This window comes from Sceloporus occidentalis, unplaced genomic scaffold, assembly GCF_023333645.1.
Source record: "Sceloporus occidentalis isolate IW3139 unplaced genomic scaffold, rSceOcc1.0.p SCAF_48, whole genome shotgun sequence".
In the NCBI taxonomy this organism is placed as follows: Eukaryota; Metazoa; Chordata; class Lepidosauria; order Squamata; family Phrynosomatidae; genus Sceloporus; species Sceloporus occidentalis.
The window spans coordinates 678,386-697,332 of NW_028317028.1; the positions used below are offsets into that span (position 1 = coordinate 678,386).

The 18,947-nt window shown below is 38.3% G+C and overlaps 1 protein-coding gene across 1 annotated transcript in view; it reads right to left on the reverse strand.

Moving 5' to 3' along the window:
* Window positions 1-18,947, reverse strand: part of LOC149289053 (F-box/WD repeat-containing protein 8-like) — a 46,969-nt gene that overhangs the window by 23,210 nt on the left and 4,812 nt on the right. Inside the window, exons 3-5 of the mRNA XM_089491097.1 lie at window positions 14,401-14,565; window positions 9,503-9,591; window positions 831-988 (exon numbers count right to left, since the gene is read on the reverse strand). Coding sequence (XP_089347223.1) covers window positions 831-988; window positions 9,503-9,591; window positions 14,401-14,565 — 412 coding nt within the window. The remainder of the gene's footprint in view (window positions 1-830; window positions 989-9,502; window positions 9,592-14,400; window positions 14,566-18,947) is intronic.

Here is an 18,947-nt window from a genome sequence, read left to right on the forward strand (position 1 = left end):
TTCTCCCAAACGTCTCTGTAATGCCTCGAGCAACACCCAAATCTGAAGCAGGGGCTGAATGCTCCACAGACTGTCAAAGTGCACCATATGGCACCGGCCAACTGTTTAAAAGAAGTTTGGTGCTGCTATAGTGCCTCCATATAAAAGCATTCAACAACACCAAAAACCCATGTAGGGAGCATAGCGAGATATTTCTGCCTCTCGCAAAAACGTGGTAACATGTAAAAATAATTACCCACCATCCAGTTCCAAAAAAAAAAGTAAAAAATTTAGTGCTATATCATTACAGAAATCTTTGCATGGAAAGAGTTAAAACACTGGCATTTGAAATATCCACGGGGTGTTTAGTTTTTAATAATGCATCATTTGATGAAGTAAACCGAATTGGCTGTGTTTAAAGATGTCCCAAATAGGACATGGGCAGTGACTGGCCACTTGTCAAACTTCCCCCAAAACCGCACACCTCCCAAATGTGGCCCTTTAGCCCCCCCAAAAACTGATAAATCAATGCATGGATGGTATCACTATATTTAGGAGATGTTGCTGAACACATATTGGGGTGTCGTTTCACAGTGACATATACCAGGAGCTGCAAATTCATACTTGTGTCCTAATGGCATTGTATCTAAGCAAATTAACTTTGAAACCGCCTGCTGGTTTGTTTAAATCTGTGCAAGTATTAGCAACAGATGTCTTCTTTGAAAGGAGGACAAACACAGACATATTTAAAAAATATTCATCCAGGCATTATTAAAAAAAAAAAGTCAACTTTAATATGTTTAATTATCACATTAATACACAACTATATAATGCTAGGCACACAAACTCACCATCTTCATATGCTACAACAGCCAATGACCCATTTATCCTCACAAAGGACACTTGAGGGTTTAGTCCAAGATCAGAAGTATCCCTGGTGGATTTCAGGAAAGAAGCACCATTGTCAGAGACACGTGTATCCCACAGACGAACATCTCCTGAGGTGTATCTGGAAACACACATTGATCGTTTAAAATTTCACAATTGGACGCTTAAGACTAATTGCAAATATAGCCAATAACTAATTTTTGTAACGATTTGCAGAAATAATATCACATAATACAATAAAAGGTAAACATGGACCAGGTCTAATTTAGTGTTTATGTAACAACCTGAATGGAGAACAAATGCATTGTCTACACCGGCAAGCCGTGGAGCTGATTTGCACTACTAAGTGCAGAGAAAACTGCAAATGTGTTAAGATGATGACTCTTTTTGATCAGACGATATAGAAGGACAAAAGGTCGAGGGGGGGGGGGGGTCTCCTTTGTTATCCATTTAACAAACCATGAATATAGAAGTTAAAATGGTACAAATTGTGTGGTCCACGTTGCCTTTTTTCCTTCCAATGCATCAGCGGAGCTGAGATAAATTGCCTAAGCCAATGAGCAATTTAACAATCCAGGAGAAATAACTTAATGGACAGGAATAATCATGCAGATCAAGAGGAACGGGACCATTTTCTCCAAAATATACTCAAACTTCCTATATAAGCCTGTTATACGTGTTGAATTTTATTAACATTTATTTTATTTACCATTATGGTTTATTCTAGGTAAAGAATTACAAGATGTAAAACTCTGGTGAACTGATAATTCCAATGGGGTTGGAAGTCCAAGAAGAGTTTGAATAGGGTTCAATTAGCATTAAAGATAGTCCTGGCTGGAGTAAACGATGAATTTAATTTGTCATTATTGCACGATTTCCTTCTCTTGACTTTTAAAGCCACGCTAACAACGTTGCCATTACGATGCCGACACAAAGCAACTGAGCAATTGCAACTTGTATTTAAACATTATTTAGAGACGAGGATGACAATGCCCCCACTGACAATACAACATGCTGCAGTGTATCTCAGATTGCCATGGTTTTCAGAAGATTAAAGCTTACTGACATATTTTATTACAGCTAATAGCATTGCCTTGCACATTAACCACACATGCTAAATGAGTTGTCAGTTACTTTGTGAGTAAAGCAGAGCGAAAATTGAAGCTGATGGTTATGAGGGTCAGGATTTTGTTTTATAGGACAATACTGGAACATTTTCAAGCACAATACTGGATCGTTTAGGGCAGAGGATTTAGCCATGTAACATGCTCATTATGAAAGTAGAGACAATCCTGGTGTGTGTCTATATACATAGAGGAACGCAGGTTTGTGTGACAGCTGAGCAGTGTGACTTCCTAATCTGTTTCATGCATTATCTGGAATCAGCATGTTCCTCTGGCACGGTTCTTTATACTTCCTATTCTTCCAAAACTAGTTCCAGCTTCACCAACAACAAAACTAATGGCAAAAGAATTGGTAGGAAGTTTGTTTTCCCCCCCATTACATCCAACTGGCTTTTCTAGTGGAAAGAACCATAGTTGCAGGAGCTGGACGCTACCCCTAATGAAGTGGCATAGAAAAGGCAGAGGCGATGTGTTCAGAACAGAGGAAACGTAGTGCCAGCTTGCAAGCCAGCCTGGCTAACAACATAGACAGACATCATCAAGTACAAAGAGGTCCAGTGGTGGGAGAAAAATAGCCGCAATCTCCCTCCAGGGCCCCAGATGTCTTCATCGAATTCTCATGCCAACCACAATCAAACGATGGAGAAGTGGTGATGACAGGACGGCTAATTGTCAGCCGTTGGGCACTCAATCTTGGCGGTCAAATGTATCCATTTTTGTATTTATCACAGAAAACACCTTAAAGGTGCAGTGTAGAGATATAGTTTTATAATTTAAACATGAAGAGCTTTAGTCTTCTGGGTTTACAAGGTCCCATTGTACAATTCATTCTACAGCCCCTAGTAATTTGAAATAGTGTGCTTTTCATCATACATTAAACATTAATACAAGAACTGCAATAAACAGAGGTGGTCATGATTATCCAAATCATTGTTTCAATGAAATGTGGTTTATAATAAGCAGACAATAAAATAAAGGGCAAGAAACTGACTTTTTTATCATTCAATATTTTACAAGTTATTAAAAAAATCTGAAAAGTCCATTCCTTTAAATCATAGGCATGTGAAAGGCATTGATGTGTTCATACAGTTTTTATCTTTTGTTATGAATGTGTCCAGTCAACAAAGAACACACTTTTCTGTACTTAACAAATAAATGAATAAAACCACTTACTGGAGCACAATGGCATTTGCCGTTTTTGATCTGTCACTTTTAAAGTTTAAGAAATTTAAGATCCGAGTACTACTGTTGGTATTATTCACAAATGGACTGTCAAAATGGAGTCAAAAAGTACAATTTTCATTGAATTCTGTTGAATTGAAACTTGCAAAAGTTTTTAGCCATTGTTCTTTTTCTACGGATAGGTTGCTGCGGTAGAGACTGTAAAATCTTCTCAAAAAGTTTGTTGGTTTTTATGTAAAACCATTAGGGGAAAGAATAAAATGTCGGCTAAGGTTTGTTTTCCCGACAGACTAGTGGGTGCTTTTACCGTTTTGTCTCTTTGGAGCGGGTCTGTTTATCCACCGAGCCAAGCTAACCTTTACCGTACATATCTGATTCTAAATATTTACCATTCCTCGGTGAGTTGAGGTAACCCACTGATCAGATTACCACAATTAAAAGCTCTTTTGAAAGTGATATTAGAAGGGCTGCTTCGGTTGACACTATGGGCTTCTGCATAGGTATCATGTACTCTCTCGCTCTACCCCTCCTGTGCTTGGGGGTGAGGCTGCCAATATGTAAAGAACACTTACTGTAACTGGACCCCCACTCTTTGTTTAGTAATATGATCTTTTAATGGTGATGTCATGTGTTTGGATGAAGAATGGCCGGTAAACAGATGGCAGGACAGACTAACCCCTTAAGGACCAGGCTGTGTTTTACCTATTGTACCATTGGGACCGAGGCTGTTTTAATACTTTTGCGGTGTTCGTGTTTAGATGTAATTTTCTCTTCACTCATTTAGTGAACCCACACAAATTATATGTTGTTTTTTTCAGGACAAGAAGGGCTTTCTTCAGATACCATTGTTTTAATCATATTATCTAATTTCCCATAAAAAAAAAAAAAAAAAAATGATGAAAAATGTAAAAAAAACCCCACATTTTCTGACTTTTACCCCAAAAATCTTTTACTCATCCAAAAAAGCTAATGAAAAAACCTACTAAATATATTCTACTATTTGTCCTGAGTTTAGAAATACCCAATGTTTTTATGTTTTTTTGCTTTTTTCTGCACGTTATGGAGCATTAAGTACAGGTAGCGTTTTGCTATTTCAAAACCATTTTTTCCAAATCTGGTAATTCTTCCACCCATGTGCCATTTCGGGTATCTTTGAAGCCGGCCAATGCAATTTACCCCATCAAATCATATATTTTTGAAAACTAGACACCCCAAGGTATTTCAAATGCTAGTATTTTAACCCTTTCCATGCATAAGATTCTACCACCAGCCTTTGCCACACTTTGTGTTAGTATTTTTTTGGTATTTTTTTTTACACTAATTGTACTTTGGGTATACATTTATAGCTCCAGGTATACGTCACTATCAAACAACACCCTAATATGTGTTCAATAACATCTCTCGAGTACAGTGATACCACCCATGCATGGGTTTGACTGCTGTTTGGGGTTAAAAGGCCACATTTGGGAAGTGCGCTTTTTTTCCCCTATTTTGGTCAGTCTGTGCCTATGCCCTATCTTTGAGCCTGGCCACTACAATTTACCTCATAAAACCATATATTTTTGAAAACTAGACACCCCAAGGTACTTAAAATGGTAGTATTTAACCCTTTCCATGCATCAGATTCTACCACCAGCCTTTGCCACACTTTGTGGTAGTATTTTTTTTTATTTTTTTTTTCACACAAATTGTACTTTGGGTATAAATTTATAGCTCCAGGTATACGTCACTATCAAACAACACCCTAATATGTGTTCAGGAACATCTCCCGAGTTCATTCATACCCCACATGTATGGGTTTGTCTGGTGTTTGAGGTTAAAATGCCACATTTTGGAAGTGCGCTTTTTTTCCCCCCCATTTCGGTCAGTCTGTGCCTATGCCCTATCTTTGAGCCCGGCCACTCCAATTTACCCCATCAAACCATTCATTTTTTTAAATTAGACACCCCTTGGGTATTTGAAATGCTTTTATTTAAATTTTTCCACGTCAGGATTTTTGGGAAGATACAGCGCTAATTTTAGCACTTGCTCATAATAATAAACTTTATTTTTTTATTTTATTTATTTTACTCTTTTTGGACTTTTTTTTTACATTTTGCTGGAACTGGATAGTTCCTCTAAAGCATAATAATTTTTAAATGTTACCATGTTTTTTTTAAGCTTTTTCTTTTTTTCTTTTTTCTTTTTTTAATTTTTTTTCTTTTTTTTTTAAATATTTTACTAATCACATAGTGATTAGAAAGCTGGCCTCCATTGACTTGTATGGTTGAATGCAGTACCTGTATTCAACCAGCAAGTGGAGCCAGAGTTCTCTAGAAGGTCAGGAGACTGTCTAGCGAACTTTTTCAACTTTATTATTTTTTTCCCGGACCGCTGCCATCTTGCGGATGGTGAAGACTGCGTGCAGCTGCGGCTGTGACCGCTCTCCGGAGCGGTCACAGTCCATCAAGAGGTAAGTGTTTGGTGTCGCTGGATGCCTCCTGATCGAGGCATTCCAGCGACACCATTGAAGTTTAGGAGGTGATCGTTGATCGCCTCCTAAACGCTTTTAAAACGGGCGTCCGCCGCCATACAATGTATGGCGGCTGTTGACGCCCCGGGGAGGGGCCAGACATGGCCCATCATGCCGATCTCGGTGTTGCTGAATGCCTCGACATCGAGGCATTACAGCAACACCGTTTAAGCTTAGAAAGTGATCACTGATCACTTTCTAAGCTTGTTTAAGTCTGATGACGTGTCAGGCACATCATAGGTCGTTAAGTGACCGTTTTGCATGACGTGCCTGACCCGGCAATGGACGTTAAGGGGCTAAACGATGACGTTTGAGACAATTTACCATGTGGACAGTGTTACACATAACAACTTTAAGGGCACACACAGTCTTCTGACACTTCATGATAATTTACTGTGTGTGTGTGTGTATATATATTTATTGAGATAGCCTTGTTAGTTCAATAAATAAAATAAATAAAAAAAATTGCAGTATAAAATACCTTTTTATTGGACATTCTATTTCAAGGATGAGCTTTTGAAAGTATAAACCTCCCTTTGTCAAGTCAAAAGCAAGCTTGTCCTTTAAATGGAATGTTAGTCTAATAAAAAATAAAAATAAATAGGCATTTTATATTTTAAAAAAATAAATAAAAACCCGTTGAGGCATGGACTCTACTAGACCTTTAAAGGTTTGCTGTGGTATCTGGAACCAAGTTGTTAGTCGCAGGTCCTTTAAGTTCTGTAAGTTGGGAGGTGGGGCCTCCATGGATCCACGTGATGTAAAAGAAAATGTAATTCATCAGACTAGGCCATCTTCTTCCATTGCTCCATGGTCCAGTTCTTATGCTCACATTCCCATTGTAGGCACTTAGGACAGTGGACCGGTGTCAGCATTGGACCCTGACTGGTCTGCAGCTACGCAGCCCCGTACACAACAAACTGCAATGCACTGTGTTCTGACACCTTTCTATCGGAAACCAGCATTCACTTTTTCAGCAATTTGAGCTACGGTAGCTCGTCTGTTGGATTTGACCACACGGACCAGCCTGCACCCCCCACATGCATCAATGAGCCTTGGCTGCCCAATACCCTGTCACCAGTTCACCCCTTCCTTTTCCTTCCTTAAACCACTTTTGATAGATACTGACCACTGCAGACCCCACAAGAGCTGCAGTTTTGGAGATGCTCTGACCAGTCATCGCAATTTGCTGCTAACACATCAACTTTGAGGACAAATGTTCACTGCTGCCTAATATATCCCACCCAGTAACAGGTGCGATGATAAGATTATCAGTATAATTCACTTCACACTATATAGACAAAAATATTAGGAGACTTTACCATTTAACAATTAAGTGGTGGCACGGGTACGGGTACTGGGCTTTACACTGTAAACCATGTTTTTCCTGAAAGGGTTTGGTATACAATGTAGTTGCTTAAGTATGTGTTCTAAGACATCCAAGACAAATTATTTTTTTGATACACAAAGCCATTATGTAGAGGTACAAAACATGGCTACAATTCCCATGACTTCTAAACAGGATGGTTGAACAATATGGGAGTACTGGTTCAACAACAACTACAAATAACCAGCTGAGATCTGTTGAGATTAAGCTATAGGGCCATATGACCTAAATTTGTGGTCCCATATGCAAAATTAAATATGTATTTTCAGTTTCCTAAACCAGGGTCTTTGTTATTCCTATAATAAAAAATGTACCCACCTAGGTTTCTTTCAGACCCACAAAAGAATCTTCCATGGTACTGTTTGCAATGGACTGATTTAGCATTTGTTGAAAGAAAATTTGTACAGGGAGACATTTTTAATGATCTCCAAAGTCTAACGTTGCTAGACACTGTTGTATGCAGAGCATTTTATCGCAAATGGTGTGAAAAGCCACGTGAATCCTGTACTAGATATGCATAGTGTGCAGAAAGCTAGGGTAATAGCATATTTAGGTTTGTGTATGAACATGCAAGACGATGCTCAGAAGCAGGAACGTATGACAGCGCAAACCCCTTTCTGCTTATCAGGTTTGCTTTTACATAATCTTGAAACGTAGGCCTGCTGTCCCAAACTGAACCGAAGCTAGAGATCAAGTTCTCTGTACAAGAAGTAAGAAGAAACAATGCCCTGTGGCTTTAAGGGGATCTTCAGGGAGCTGTAACTGTAGAAAGGCCAGTGTATACAACATTGATTGGGAATGAGGTAACCGCAGCCAAGTGTGTCTCAAATGAAAAGGGATTGCAGGTCTGACCCAGAAAACAAGCATCGTAACCGCCTGATAAAACTTTAATGATCAGCACAAGATTCGCCATCACTCAGGCGCTCCGTACAAACACATGGATATTATATTCATACAGTGCACATACTGGAAGCAATCTCAGGAGGAGAAGCTGTCAGAAGCATACACTGAAGAACAGCTCTAGTTGCACTAAAATCAATAAAGTAAAAACTGCATACACAATGAGCCAGTGGAAAATAAAGCATGAAGGGAAAACTGTATTATTTAATAATAATCCCTGTGTACTAAAACATGCTGCACATGTAAATTGGGCTTTACTCCATGCACTATATAGCTCCACCAGTGGAGAAGGCACATTAAAGTACCGTATTTGCTTGATTATAAGACAAGGTTTATAATCGAGGTCGTCTTCTAATCAGTCCTCAAAAAAATGTCCGCTGGGGCCAGGCTGCTTACCAGTGCTTTGGTCGCGAGCAGCAGGAGAACAGGAAGCTAGAAGAGTGTCACATAACTCTGCCTCCCCCTTCCTTCCTCTGGGGGCGGGGCCAGAGAAGTTGCTCGCACAGCCAGGCCCCTGCAGAAGTCCTCGAGTGAGAGATCTGCAGTTCAGGTAAGGGGGTGGGGGAGGGTTTTTGAGCAAGGATGTGTGATTAACGGAATGAATGAGTATTTAAAGGTTTGTGAATGAGTGTGTGATAGCATGGATGTGTAAGGATGGTGGTGGTGGTAGCATGGCATAGGGAGGCTGTACTCACACTCCTATCATCCCCAGGTTCCAGCATGTACTGGCTGCCTTGGCTTGATAGGAGTGTGATTCCTGTTAGCAGTTATATATATATATATACCTCCAGAAATGCCTTTTAACCCCACATATGCCACTCTGCCCCATGATATGCCTTTTAACCACCTATATGCCACTCTGGCATATAGGGGGTTAAAAGGCATATCATAGGGCAGAGTGGCATATAGAGGGTTAAAAGGCACATCATGGGGCAGAGTGGCAAATAGGGGGTATAAGGCATTTCTGGGGGCAGAGTGGCAACCCTGGGGGCAGATGTGCATAACTGGGGGGGGGGCAGGTTGGCAAGTAAAAGGATATAAAAAAAAAAGTATTTTTCTCAATCATAGCTTTTATTAAATATCAAAAAATTGTTTACATGAATTAATATTTACTGGTAAAACTTTTTTTCCTATAGGGTAGTCTTATATTCAGGCTTTTTGATTTTTTCCTAAATTAATATTTAGATTTTGGGGGGTTGTCTTATAATCAGGGTCGTCTTATAATCGAGCAAATACGGTACTTGAAGCAGCCAATCACAGTCAGGAAAGCAGTGACTTCTATGCATGGGTGGTCTTGTGAGAACGTATATTCTGCGAGCCAAGGAGCTGAGGACAGTGTAGCAAAGCAAATGCGATCTATTTGCAAGAGGAAACGGGAACACTAAAGTGCACATGGTGGCTGTAACCTCCCTTTAATGAAAGCTAAATGTTTTGTTACACTACAGTAAGTGTGTTCCAGTAGCAAAAGAACATACTGATCAAATAATACATTAAAATCCATTTTTATTTCCAATTTTCTATCGGTCTTACCCGGCAATTACAACTCCGTCTGACGAATGAACATCACACAGGACCTTCCCCAGTTCATAGTGCAGCTGGCTCACAGCACCAATGCGGTTCTGAAACAGGTTAGTAGAAATAAGTTTGACCAAAACCGTCTATTACAGATCTCATGAATATCAAAGCATTATCTTATGAGTAACAAGGCTATAAAATGCCCTTAGCACACTGGACTGTGATTCCTCCAACAGTGTATTTACATGGGTCTAATGTGGTACAGCTGTGACAAGACTATTTCCAAGGGGCTCAGGTCCTAATGCACCCCGGGGGTAGCATGAAATCTGTTCTTCACTGGCATGGATTTGTCTTACTTGATCCAGCGTGGGCAGCTCATTCTTTGGTGATCCAGTTCCAGACATGATGCTGTATCTTGGTATCACAGCTATGGAAAGACTAGATACCCTGTAAGGTAGCAAGGGAAAGATATCCATGCCATGAAGGGCTTCTACTTCCTCGCTAGACACTAGTTGCATTGAACCAAGTAACCCACGAAGTAGGGGTCCTCTCACAAAAGGAGGAGCCCCATCCCGGAGAAGCCCAGGTGCCATAAGTTTCTAATTGGCGGTGAGGTACAAATGGTATATTCCATTGTTAAATGCAATTTTTAGTGTTTGTGCTATGCCTCTAAAATCCAACTACATGAGATATAGCTGCAGAATACACAAATAAGCCACCCCAATTAAATACCGTCTTTAACATAAAGGAAATATTTGTTTCACAGTAATACAAACCACTGAACAGTGCATGCATTAAATCTTAAAAACACACACAATTAAAAATATGAGTGCCTCTTAAAAGGAGAATCACCCCCTTGCTTTGAGGTTAAATTTTAAAACTTTCCTCATGTAAACAGACAGTCATCAGCCAGTGGCAGAACCAGCATTATCTGAAGAATGTCCTGTCCTGAAGTTCCATCACTTCTCCTCCCTCATCATTACAAAGAGTGCCTGAACCAATCAACAATAATTAGCAACTTAACAATAGAACGATAATCAAACGTGGAGCAATGTTTATACAGCTTCATTAACAATACAGGTTCCAATGGATTTATACACACATTAGCACTATGCATTACAAAGGGCCAACCCTAGTGACCATCTACTGTGAGAAGGGCTGAACTGGCCCTCCAAAACATGGCTGAATTGGAGATGGCACCCAAGCACTCTAAACGTCAATACTTTGTACACGGACTGTAACTATACAATAAATTTCCCTCTCTTCCCCCTCAAACTACTTATTTATACCAGGCCATATCATATTTACCTACAGAAACAAATAGGTGAACAGGGTGGATTAATCATAGAAATACAGCAACCCTGATGCCACTATAACGCAGGTTAATACATATTTTTGTAGAGGTTTGTAGCAACAGATATATGTGGGAGCCAGTTCGATATATACATATATTTTTTTTTTTACAGCGGAAAGAGGTACACCCATAGAGATCAATATACAATGCCACCATAAGTTAGGGGTCAGAGTTAAGAAACTAGGAGCAGTGGCTACCTGAGATTTGCCAAGCATTGGTGTAAGGCAACTTTCGAGGAGATTAATATATTGTATGCTATTGCATTCAAGATTTAAAAGCATCCGGATAAACCGGAGTACGACTGTCTTTGCGGCGAGATAGTGTGACCTACCAGTAGTTTGTAAGGCACCTCCTATGGCTATATGTATGGCTATGTATATGTCAGTTTAACCATTGTGCGTGTTTAGTGAGTGAATCCCTCTAGTGCGTAGGATAAAAAGATGATGAACATTATTAGTAAGAAATTCTTGCAAAGATAACCGTAAAGAGCATTCACAATCCCACTGTTTCACAATAAATTAATATGATTACTATTAATCCCTGCAGAAGTTTTTAGATCATTTATTCATTCAAAATCCTTCTTCAAATCATTAAAACACTTTAATGACAAAGACAAGAAAAGTCCCTTCGCGAACAGAAAATTTTTTTTTTTTTACATAAATAGATATATATATTTATTTTTTTAAGATTCTGAAGGTGACTGGATGATGGAATATTTTTCAACATCACATTTACTAACAAGTTCCTAAGGGACAATTTATCCACCATATGAACAGACACGGTGCTTTCGGGAAGCAGAAATATGCAGCATTTGACATTAATCGGATTAAAAGGTGATAAGGACACAGGCAAGAAGCACCACTGATGTTTTACATGCAAATTGCCCCCGGCACAACAAAGCAGAACTATAATGAGCAAACTACTCAGAAATGAAACTGTATCCTCTAGACTATAAGTGTTTATGAGCCGGGCCCTCCTATTCTATTATTTCAGAGTGTCTTGAGTTTCAAACTCATGATCCGCATATTGTTCAAACGTGTTAGTGCTTTATACGTTTACATAGAGTGCTAGAATGAGTGGCCTACTTTTTTGTATGCCAAAACGACAACGAACTGTGTTTTTTTGTATAGTTTTATTTTTTTTATATTAAAATTATCAGAGCAGATTCTAGATTATAAAATAATTTGAGCCTCACCCGTTGTTTCTGTAAGTCAAATTGTTATTTTATATACTACACGTTATGTCCTGTCTAATTTGATGGCACTATGTAAAAAAATAACAATAATCTGTCATAAAATATATATATATTTTTTTTTTTTTTTACTTAGGACTGTTTTTATTTTTACTTATATTGGGCATAAGAGAGAAAATTCAAATTGGAGACGCATTTACGGTACATACTCACACTCCCCAGAGTGAAAGCTTTTAAACTAGTGTAGGTGAAGAATAACAACGCAATGAAGCACATTCATTTTGTTAAACATGTGTGTCTTTACAATAAGGATATTTTACATTTGCTAAGCTATGGAAAACTGAAGAACTGAAACAACTTCCAAAAAAGGTCACTTTGACCGCACTACAGAAATTGTTAGATGTTTCCCTAGTACAGCATGGTGATAAGGTTCGTCCAAGCAAAACCTCAATCGCCACAAATGACGTCTTTCACCTCATGTGTCCAGTGCCAGAAGACGACTTGCACACTTCTTGGTATTCTATCTAGAAGCACAGATCACCCTTCATCTACACCACTGAGAGTACCATTCCTAAAAATGTATCCCTTAAGAACCTATGACAGTCTATGATCTTATAATTTGTGCCTACAGCATGGGACCTGTATATCAGTTACTACTAAGAGTGTGCAAGAAAAAGGAAGACATTTCATGACTTTAAGGTCCAAGTTGCTATCAACAAATAAGGGCCAACTGGTTCTTAAGAGCTTATTTGTCTGAATTTCCCTTAATCAGTGAAGAACTTTCAGACAAAGTACAAATAAGAAAGCTGTGCAACCTGCTGTTGTAACATATGCGAATATGACACTAAGGTATCAGTAGTTTGGAATCTTCTTCAAAATAAGTCTTAACCTTAGGCCCAAATCAGAATTCTAATGTTCCTTAGAGCCAGCTTCTGGAATAAAATCTAAAATAACACAAAAGAAACTCATAAAATGTTAATGGAATATTAATAAATCCTCACTAATACATCACATCTCTCTGAGGAGTGGCTTGAAATTGGCAACGCTCAATGCGGCACTGCTTAATACTTCTTCAGGAGAAAAATCACATTATGCAGAACATGTGTTGGCTTCTGCCAATTTCTGGCTGTCCCTGTGGGTGCGAAATATGTTAGTGAGACTGCATTTGTTAGATCATTTTAAAAAGTTTGGATGTGCTTCTAACCTGACCTTATCACCATGGATCATCTCGTGTTTTTTATTGCTTTAAATGCCTTCGGCAAATAATAAAAGGTTTCTAAGTTTAGACGACACAGTGTGTAAAATATGTAGATGCATTCAATTCATGGTACCTTGAGATTAGTACCACAATGTAATAATGAGCACTTTTAATCTAAGTCCTAAGATAATTGTGTGAATCATCAGCCCTATGATTTATATAACTTTTTGGTTAACTTAACCTGTATTTACAGGCTTTTGGGGTGTTTCGTTGAGAGATGGCTTAGAGAGCTTTTGCTCAAAATATGATGTTAAAGTCTAACACCTGACACCTAAATAAATGGTTTCAAAATGCATTGTTTTGCGAGATTCATTTTTTATACATATAATGTAAAGGGGATGTGTAGTATTTAATAGTGTTATGAGATTCCAGTGCTTTCTGCCTGTATGCCTTGGCCTGGGATACTACAAGCTACTTAGATATTAACTCTAAACATCACATCTACCCCCCAAAAATACTCCTCCATTCTAAAGTTAACAAGAGGAGAAGCATACATGTTACAACCATTAAACACCACCTAAAGAACACTACGACAACCTCTGGGTTTTTTTCTGGAATGAGCCAATGGAATGAATGAATGAATGAGGCATCAACTAAACGCATCCCAAACTACCAGTTATTTTTTTTTTTTTATAACTAAGTCAAAATAAAATTGCGGTCATGTCTAGTATGTCTTTTCAGAATGAAGTTAATATTTACAGATGACCTTTTATCATGTATAATGGGGTCAATGTTTAATGTAAAACGTTACATGCACACACAACAAGAACAAGATTTATAGTTCATTCTCCATTTTTTTAAGTAACTGCTCTTTTAAGGCTGTATATTTAGATATAAAGTCATACATTCACAAAACAATAATACTAAAATAATAAAGCCGTGGTAATTTTTTCAAGAGATCAGCCTCGTCGGAAAGTGTTGCAAAACAACAACCTTACACAGAACCCAGTGAAACATAACAAGTAGCACAACAGGGGTAAAAAACGCTATATTTCATTTAGTGATTTCAACACGGATGGCATTTGGCTAGGTATGAGAGAGAGAGATTTGTTTTGTGCATGCACAGCTGCTCCATAATTCTAGCCTAGACACAGTAAGCGGAGCTGTACCTTCCAGTTCGTTCTCAGTAGGCTCTCTTTGGTACGGCTCACTCTCAGTGCTTCCTTCCAAGATGTGCAGTCTGCGACTCCGATATCCGTGAGGTAGCCCTCCATTTGGCACAGTCGGTACCACAGCATCTCGTCTTCTGCAAGAACCTTCCATAGCTTGCTGACCTGAAGATCCAAACAAAGCCGTGAAAAAGCGAATGCAAATGGGTAAACTTACATCCATGGCCGCGCTGATTAATTTAAGTGACAGGACTTTTGGCTCTTATTTCCATGAAAAAGAGATTAAAACATTTAGGGGTTTAATACTTTGGAGAATGACATTAACCACAATTTTTCTCCCTTTTTTTTTTTTTTATTAATTTTACTATATAATGCTGAATATGTTTGACAGATTTTTAGCTACATACATTTGTATATTTTTTTTTTTTTAAGTGACCGAGAAATAGGAAGCGATTGTAATGTGTTTTATATAAAATGCAATATAAAGACAAAGGAACAGCTCAGAGCCAGAAGCAACAAGCTTCAGAAAAAATAGAGATGATGAATGGAGAAAACAAAATTTGTAAATTTAAAGCAAAAACCATAAAGATCTATTATGCTAGTAGATTTACTTGCAACGTGTTCAGAGCTCTAAGACTGGCTGTTGCGTACAATAAAATAAGTTGCTTAATTGCATGTCTGGCTTTTTTGTTGACAAAATTAAATATTGCTCTCATAAAAAAGATAGAAATAAAAAAAAAAAAAAAAAAAAGAAGAAGTGGCTCATATCTTTTATGGATTTTTAATCAAAGAAATAAGCCACCAGGGAAAACGCACTTGGTAACCATTATCTAATCCTTCCGAGAAGCCGGGGGGAAAAAAAAGCCTGAGTATAACAGTCAACCAGCAAAAAACCCTGACGTGTCTTGGTTATAACTTAATGCATGAGAATTGGCAGCCGGCAACCCAATAACAACCTTACAGAGCAAGTCTCAGCTGTATGAAGCCTCTAATAAAAACCTCTCCATTTTAGTCCACGGCACCACTGAGATTTAGTACGTATAGCGTAAGGATAGCTGCTGGCATGCGGTCAACTTCATCAGCTTTCTCAGAAGTCTTCAGGTTCACGTGAGGTTTCAAGGAATAGAAAAGATTCAGTAACAGTATGTATTTGATAAATGTAAAAGCCTGGCGTATACTTTATGTAACAGGTAAGGTACCGTAAAACATCTTTTATAACCACATTTAATATGTAAGTGTAATTCAGAACTCAATTTTAAAGAAAACATATAGAGTTCATGTTATTTTTACTAGAGTATAATACATGTAACCTCGGTAAGCATCTTAAAGTTTAAGTAGCATAGCCAAGATTTGTAGACTAGCACTAGAATTAGGAATCTGGTGGACCATTTAGCAACTGTTGGGTCTTTAGCAGAACTCTAGCATGTAAGAGATTATCTGGGTCTTTAGAGGGTTACCAGGTTTTAAGACAAGATGTGAAGTCAGAATAAGCTGTCAAGATATCACATATCACTTCTTCAACTTTACAAAAAGGACCTTGGGCATTGGTCTAGGCCTGACCCAGATCAGAATCCAAAGCGACCCAACATGACCCAACATATCGCAGTACTTCGCCTTAGAAGGGCATTAGGGGCTAGGTAGGGTACTATGGAGGCCGATGACAAGGGAGATGAAACCTCCTCAACTGGTCCAATTACAGTGGTGCACAGTAGAGCCTGATCCTCATTTTGCTGCATAGAGGCTACCGTTCCTAGCCTAGACCAGTATAGTCTAGCATATGCATGACAAGCACGGAAAAAAATATAAAAAATGATCTGTAGCAGTATTTTTCTTATGTACGCTTTAAGGCATTTACCAATGATGCTGAATGTACCTGTTTTATGGAACTCCAGTAAGAAAACTAATACTTTTAATAAATAAATAAAAAAAGCCACAAAAATTGTGAAAGATGTACTTTCACTATTCACATAACCATTAATCCTCAAGAGTAATGAGCTACAAAAATGAAAATTATTTATATTGTTATAAATATAGCAAAAGAGGCATCTACAGATAACAGATCTGCGCATGAGGACAGGGGGTGAGAGAGAGAACGTAGAGAAGGCAAAGAAATGCCACAAAGTTAAATTAGAAGAAAAACAATTATTCCAAACATCCTGTATGGACAGATGGTAGAGGAACACTGTCATTATATTACAGCAACTCAGGAGGCTCCCATCTCAGTAGGCTTGTTTTGCCTTGAGGAAACTGTCATACCTGTTTCTTCACCTTAACCCTTCATAGAAACGCTAGAAGCTGCTTACTACAAGCATAGATGCTACAGATGCCTGCAGTGAATCAAAGCCACAGATAACCACCGGGGAGAAAGAAGAAAGGAAGCGAGAATGGAAAAAAGGATGCAAGTTGCGACCGAAGTGTGATTACGCCTGAAAAGAATCCTTGCCATCTCTCGGTTTTTACTGTTTATCAAGAGTAACATTTGGCGAAGGCCCTAACTAAGCAGGCAGGTCCCCTCCAAGGCCACTAGTATAGACAACCATGCCAACTCCTTAATACTGGCCCAGTCATTCTAAACTCCCAAGGCCCCCTTCGTCTGAAATTTCTTGCTGTAAACACTTGAAAAGCAGCGGGGCATTCAACTGAACAGAAGAGCTTTCTGCTACTAGTGAATGTTGGAGAGAAAAAAATAGAACGCGAACACAATGTGTTTGTACATGTCTTTCATTATTATGTTATGGCATAAAAAGAACTATTATGTTTATTATTTCTCCTCAATCTGATTTAATAGAAGGACAAGGAGATTTATTGACATTTTATTACCTATGCAAACGGATAAGCATACGTATTCACCTCTTCTATTGAGAAGTGACAAATTACTTATTGGTGTACTCAGATTACTCTGCATTGTAATCTCCTTAAGTGGGGGGCTATTGCCGATTTATAAATCAAAATTAAGCTCCGCTGATTGGTTACATAAAACAGCTCCATGCGATAGCAGGTTTACATACGAGTCAACAACGTTGATCTTATGACAGCGCGTTCAATTACAAAGATTGCCCCTGTAGCAACATCAGCCATGCTGGAAATAATTAGCAAATGTGTATGGATCAAATCAGCAAATGTAATAAAAAGAGAAGCAACATAAAAAATAAAGACAGGCTTTACTGCCAAAAATCATTTAGTGGGAGGAAGGTGGGAAATGTCTTAAGAAATAAAAAGACCTATTAGAACTCATAACAACTGATACTAAAGGTTTAATGTTAAAGAGACACTCGCTTCAATTATACCATGGCTACTGGAGCGAACAGTGTGGACACAGAATGAAAGTGATGTATTTTGAAAACAAAAACCCCAAAAAATTAAAAACAGATACTTGTTGTGGCGGCAATCTATAGAATTGGTTGTTAGATTTTCCATGTTGTTATTTTCTATATTGCCAACAATTTGCTTCTTGCAAAAGACACGTCCAAAGGGTATAACAAAACTAGAATGGACAGACCAAACTGATACATTAGGTAATGCTTGGACTCGCAAGCTTATAAAAATCATTAAAAAAAAAAAAATAATATATGAAAAATCACGCCATAAAATGCAGAACGCCCTATATATAAATCTCTACTGGGCTTTTATACAAAAAGAAATACATAAAAACACGTCTGCCATGGCGTTATTACACCTGTGATTATATATATCGTATATTCCAAATGCAAGTTCAGCATAACATCAATCAGGCACCGGCAGCATGGTTATAAAAAAAAAAAAAACAGTGGCTTCTCTATAACGCTGGGAAAATACAATATACCAGTATATAGTAATAGTTAAAAACAGCTGAAGCAACGTCAAGTGGAACTTATAAAGGAGGGGAATTTATTTATATATATATATATATATATATATATATATATATATATATATATATATATATATATAGTTAGTTTAACTAGGTTGTCTTGTGCAATTTTTATGCAAGGCACTGCAATGATTAGTTGAGGGGAGTTTCTTTTTTTTATATTTTTGCTTTCATTTTCATCCCGGGGGACATTTTAACTTTATATCATATTTATTAGCAGATTGTAACTTTAAATCGTATTCAAGTCTGATGCCGCACATATTACCATGGTAATCATTCCTCGGATATCACTTCATATTGGGCGGTTGGCATCTTTTTCACGCCTTTTTGCGTGATGTTCAGATGTAAACCTTTAAGATCTGTATAACTATCACGTTGTTTCACCACTATCTGCATCTTTTATATCATCTCTCCTCATGCCCGCTGTCTTGGTGTCACCCTTTCGTTCACCCCCCCACATTGTCTGTCTCTAAAAACAGCCGTCTCCATCTCAAAAACATTGCCCGCATCCGTCCCTTCCTAACACAGCATGCCACTAAGGCTCTCGTCTATGCTCTTATTATCTCCCGCCTTGATTACTGTAACTCTGTCTTAGCTGGTCTCCCTCTTAACCCCTCTACAATCCACCATGAATGCTGCTGTCAGACTTATCTTGCTCTCCCATCGCTTTACGAATGTTTCTCCCCTCTGTCAGTCT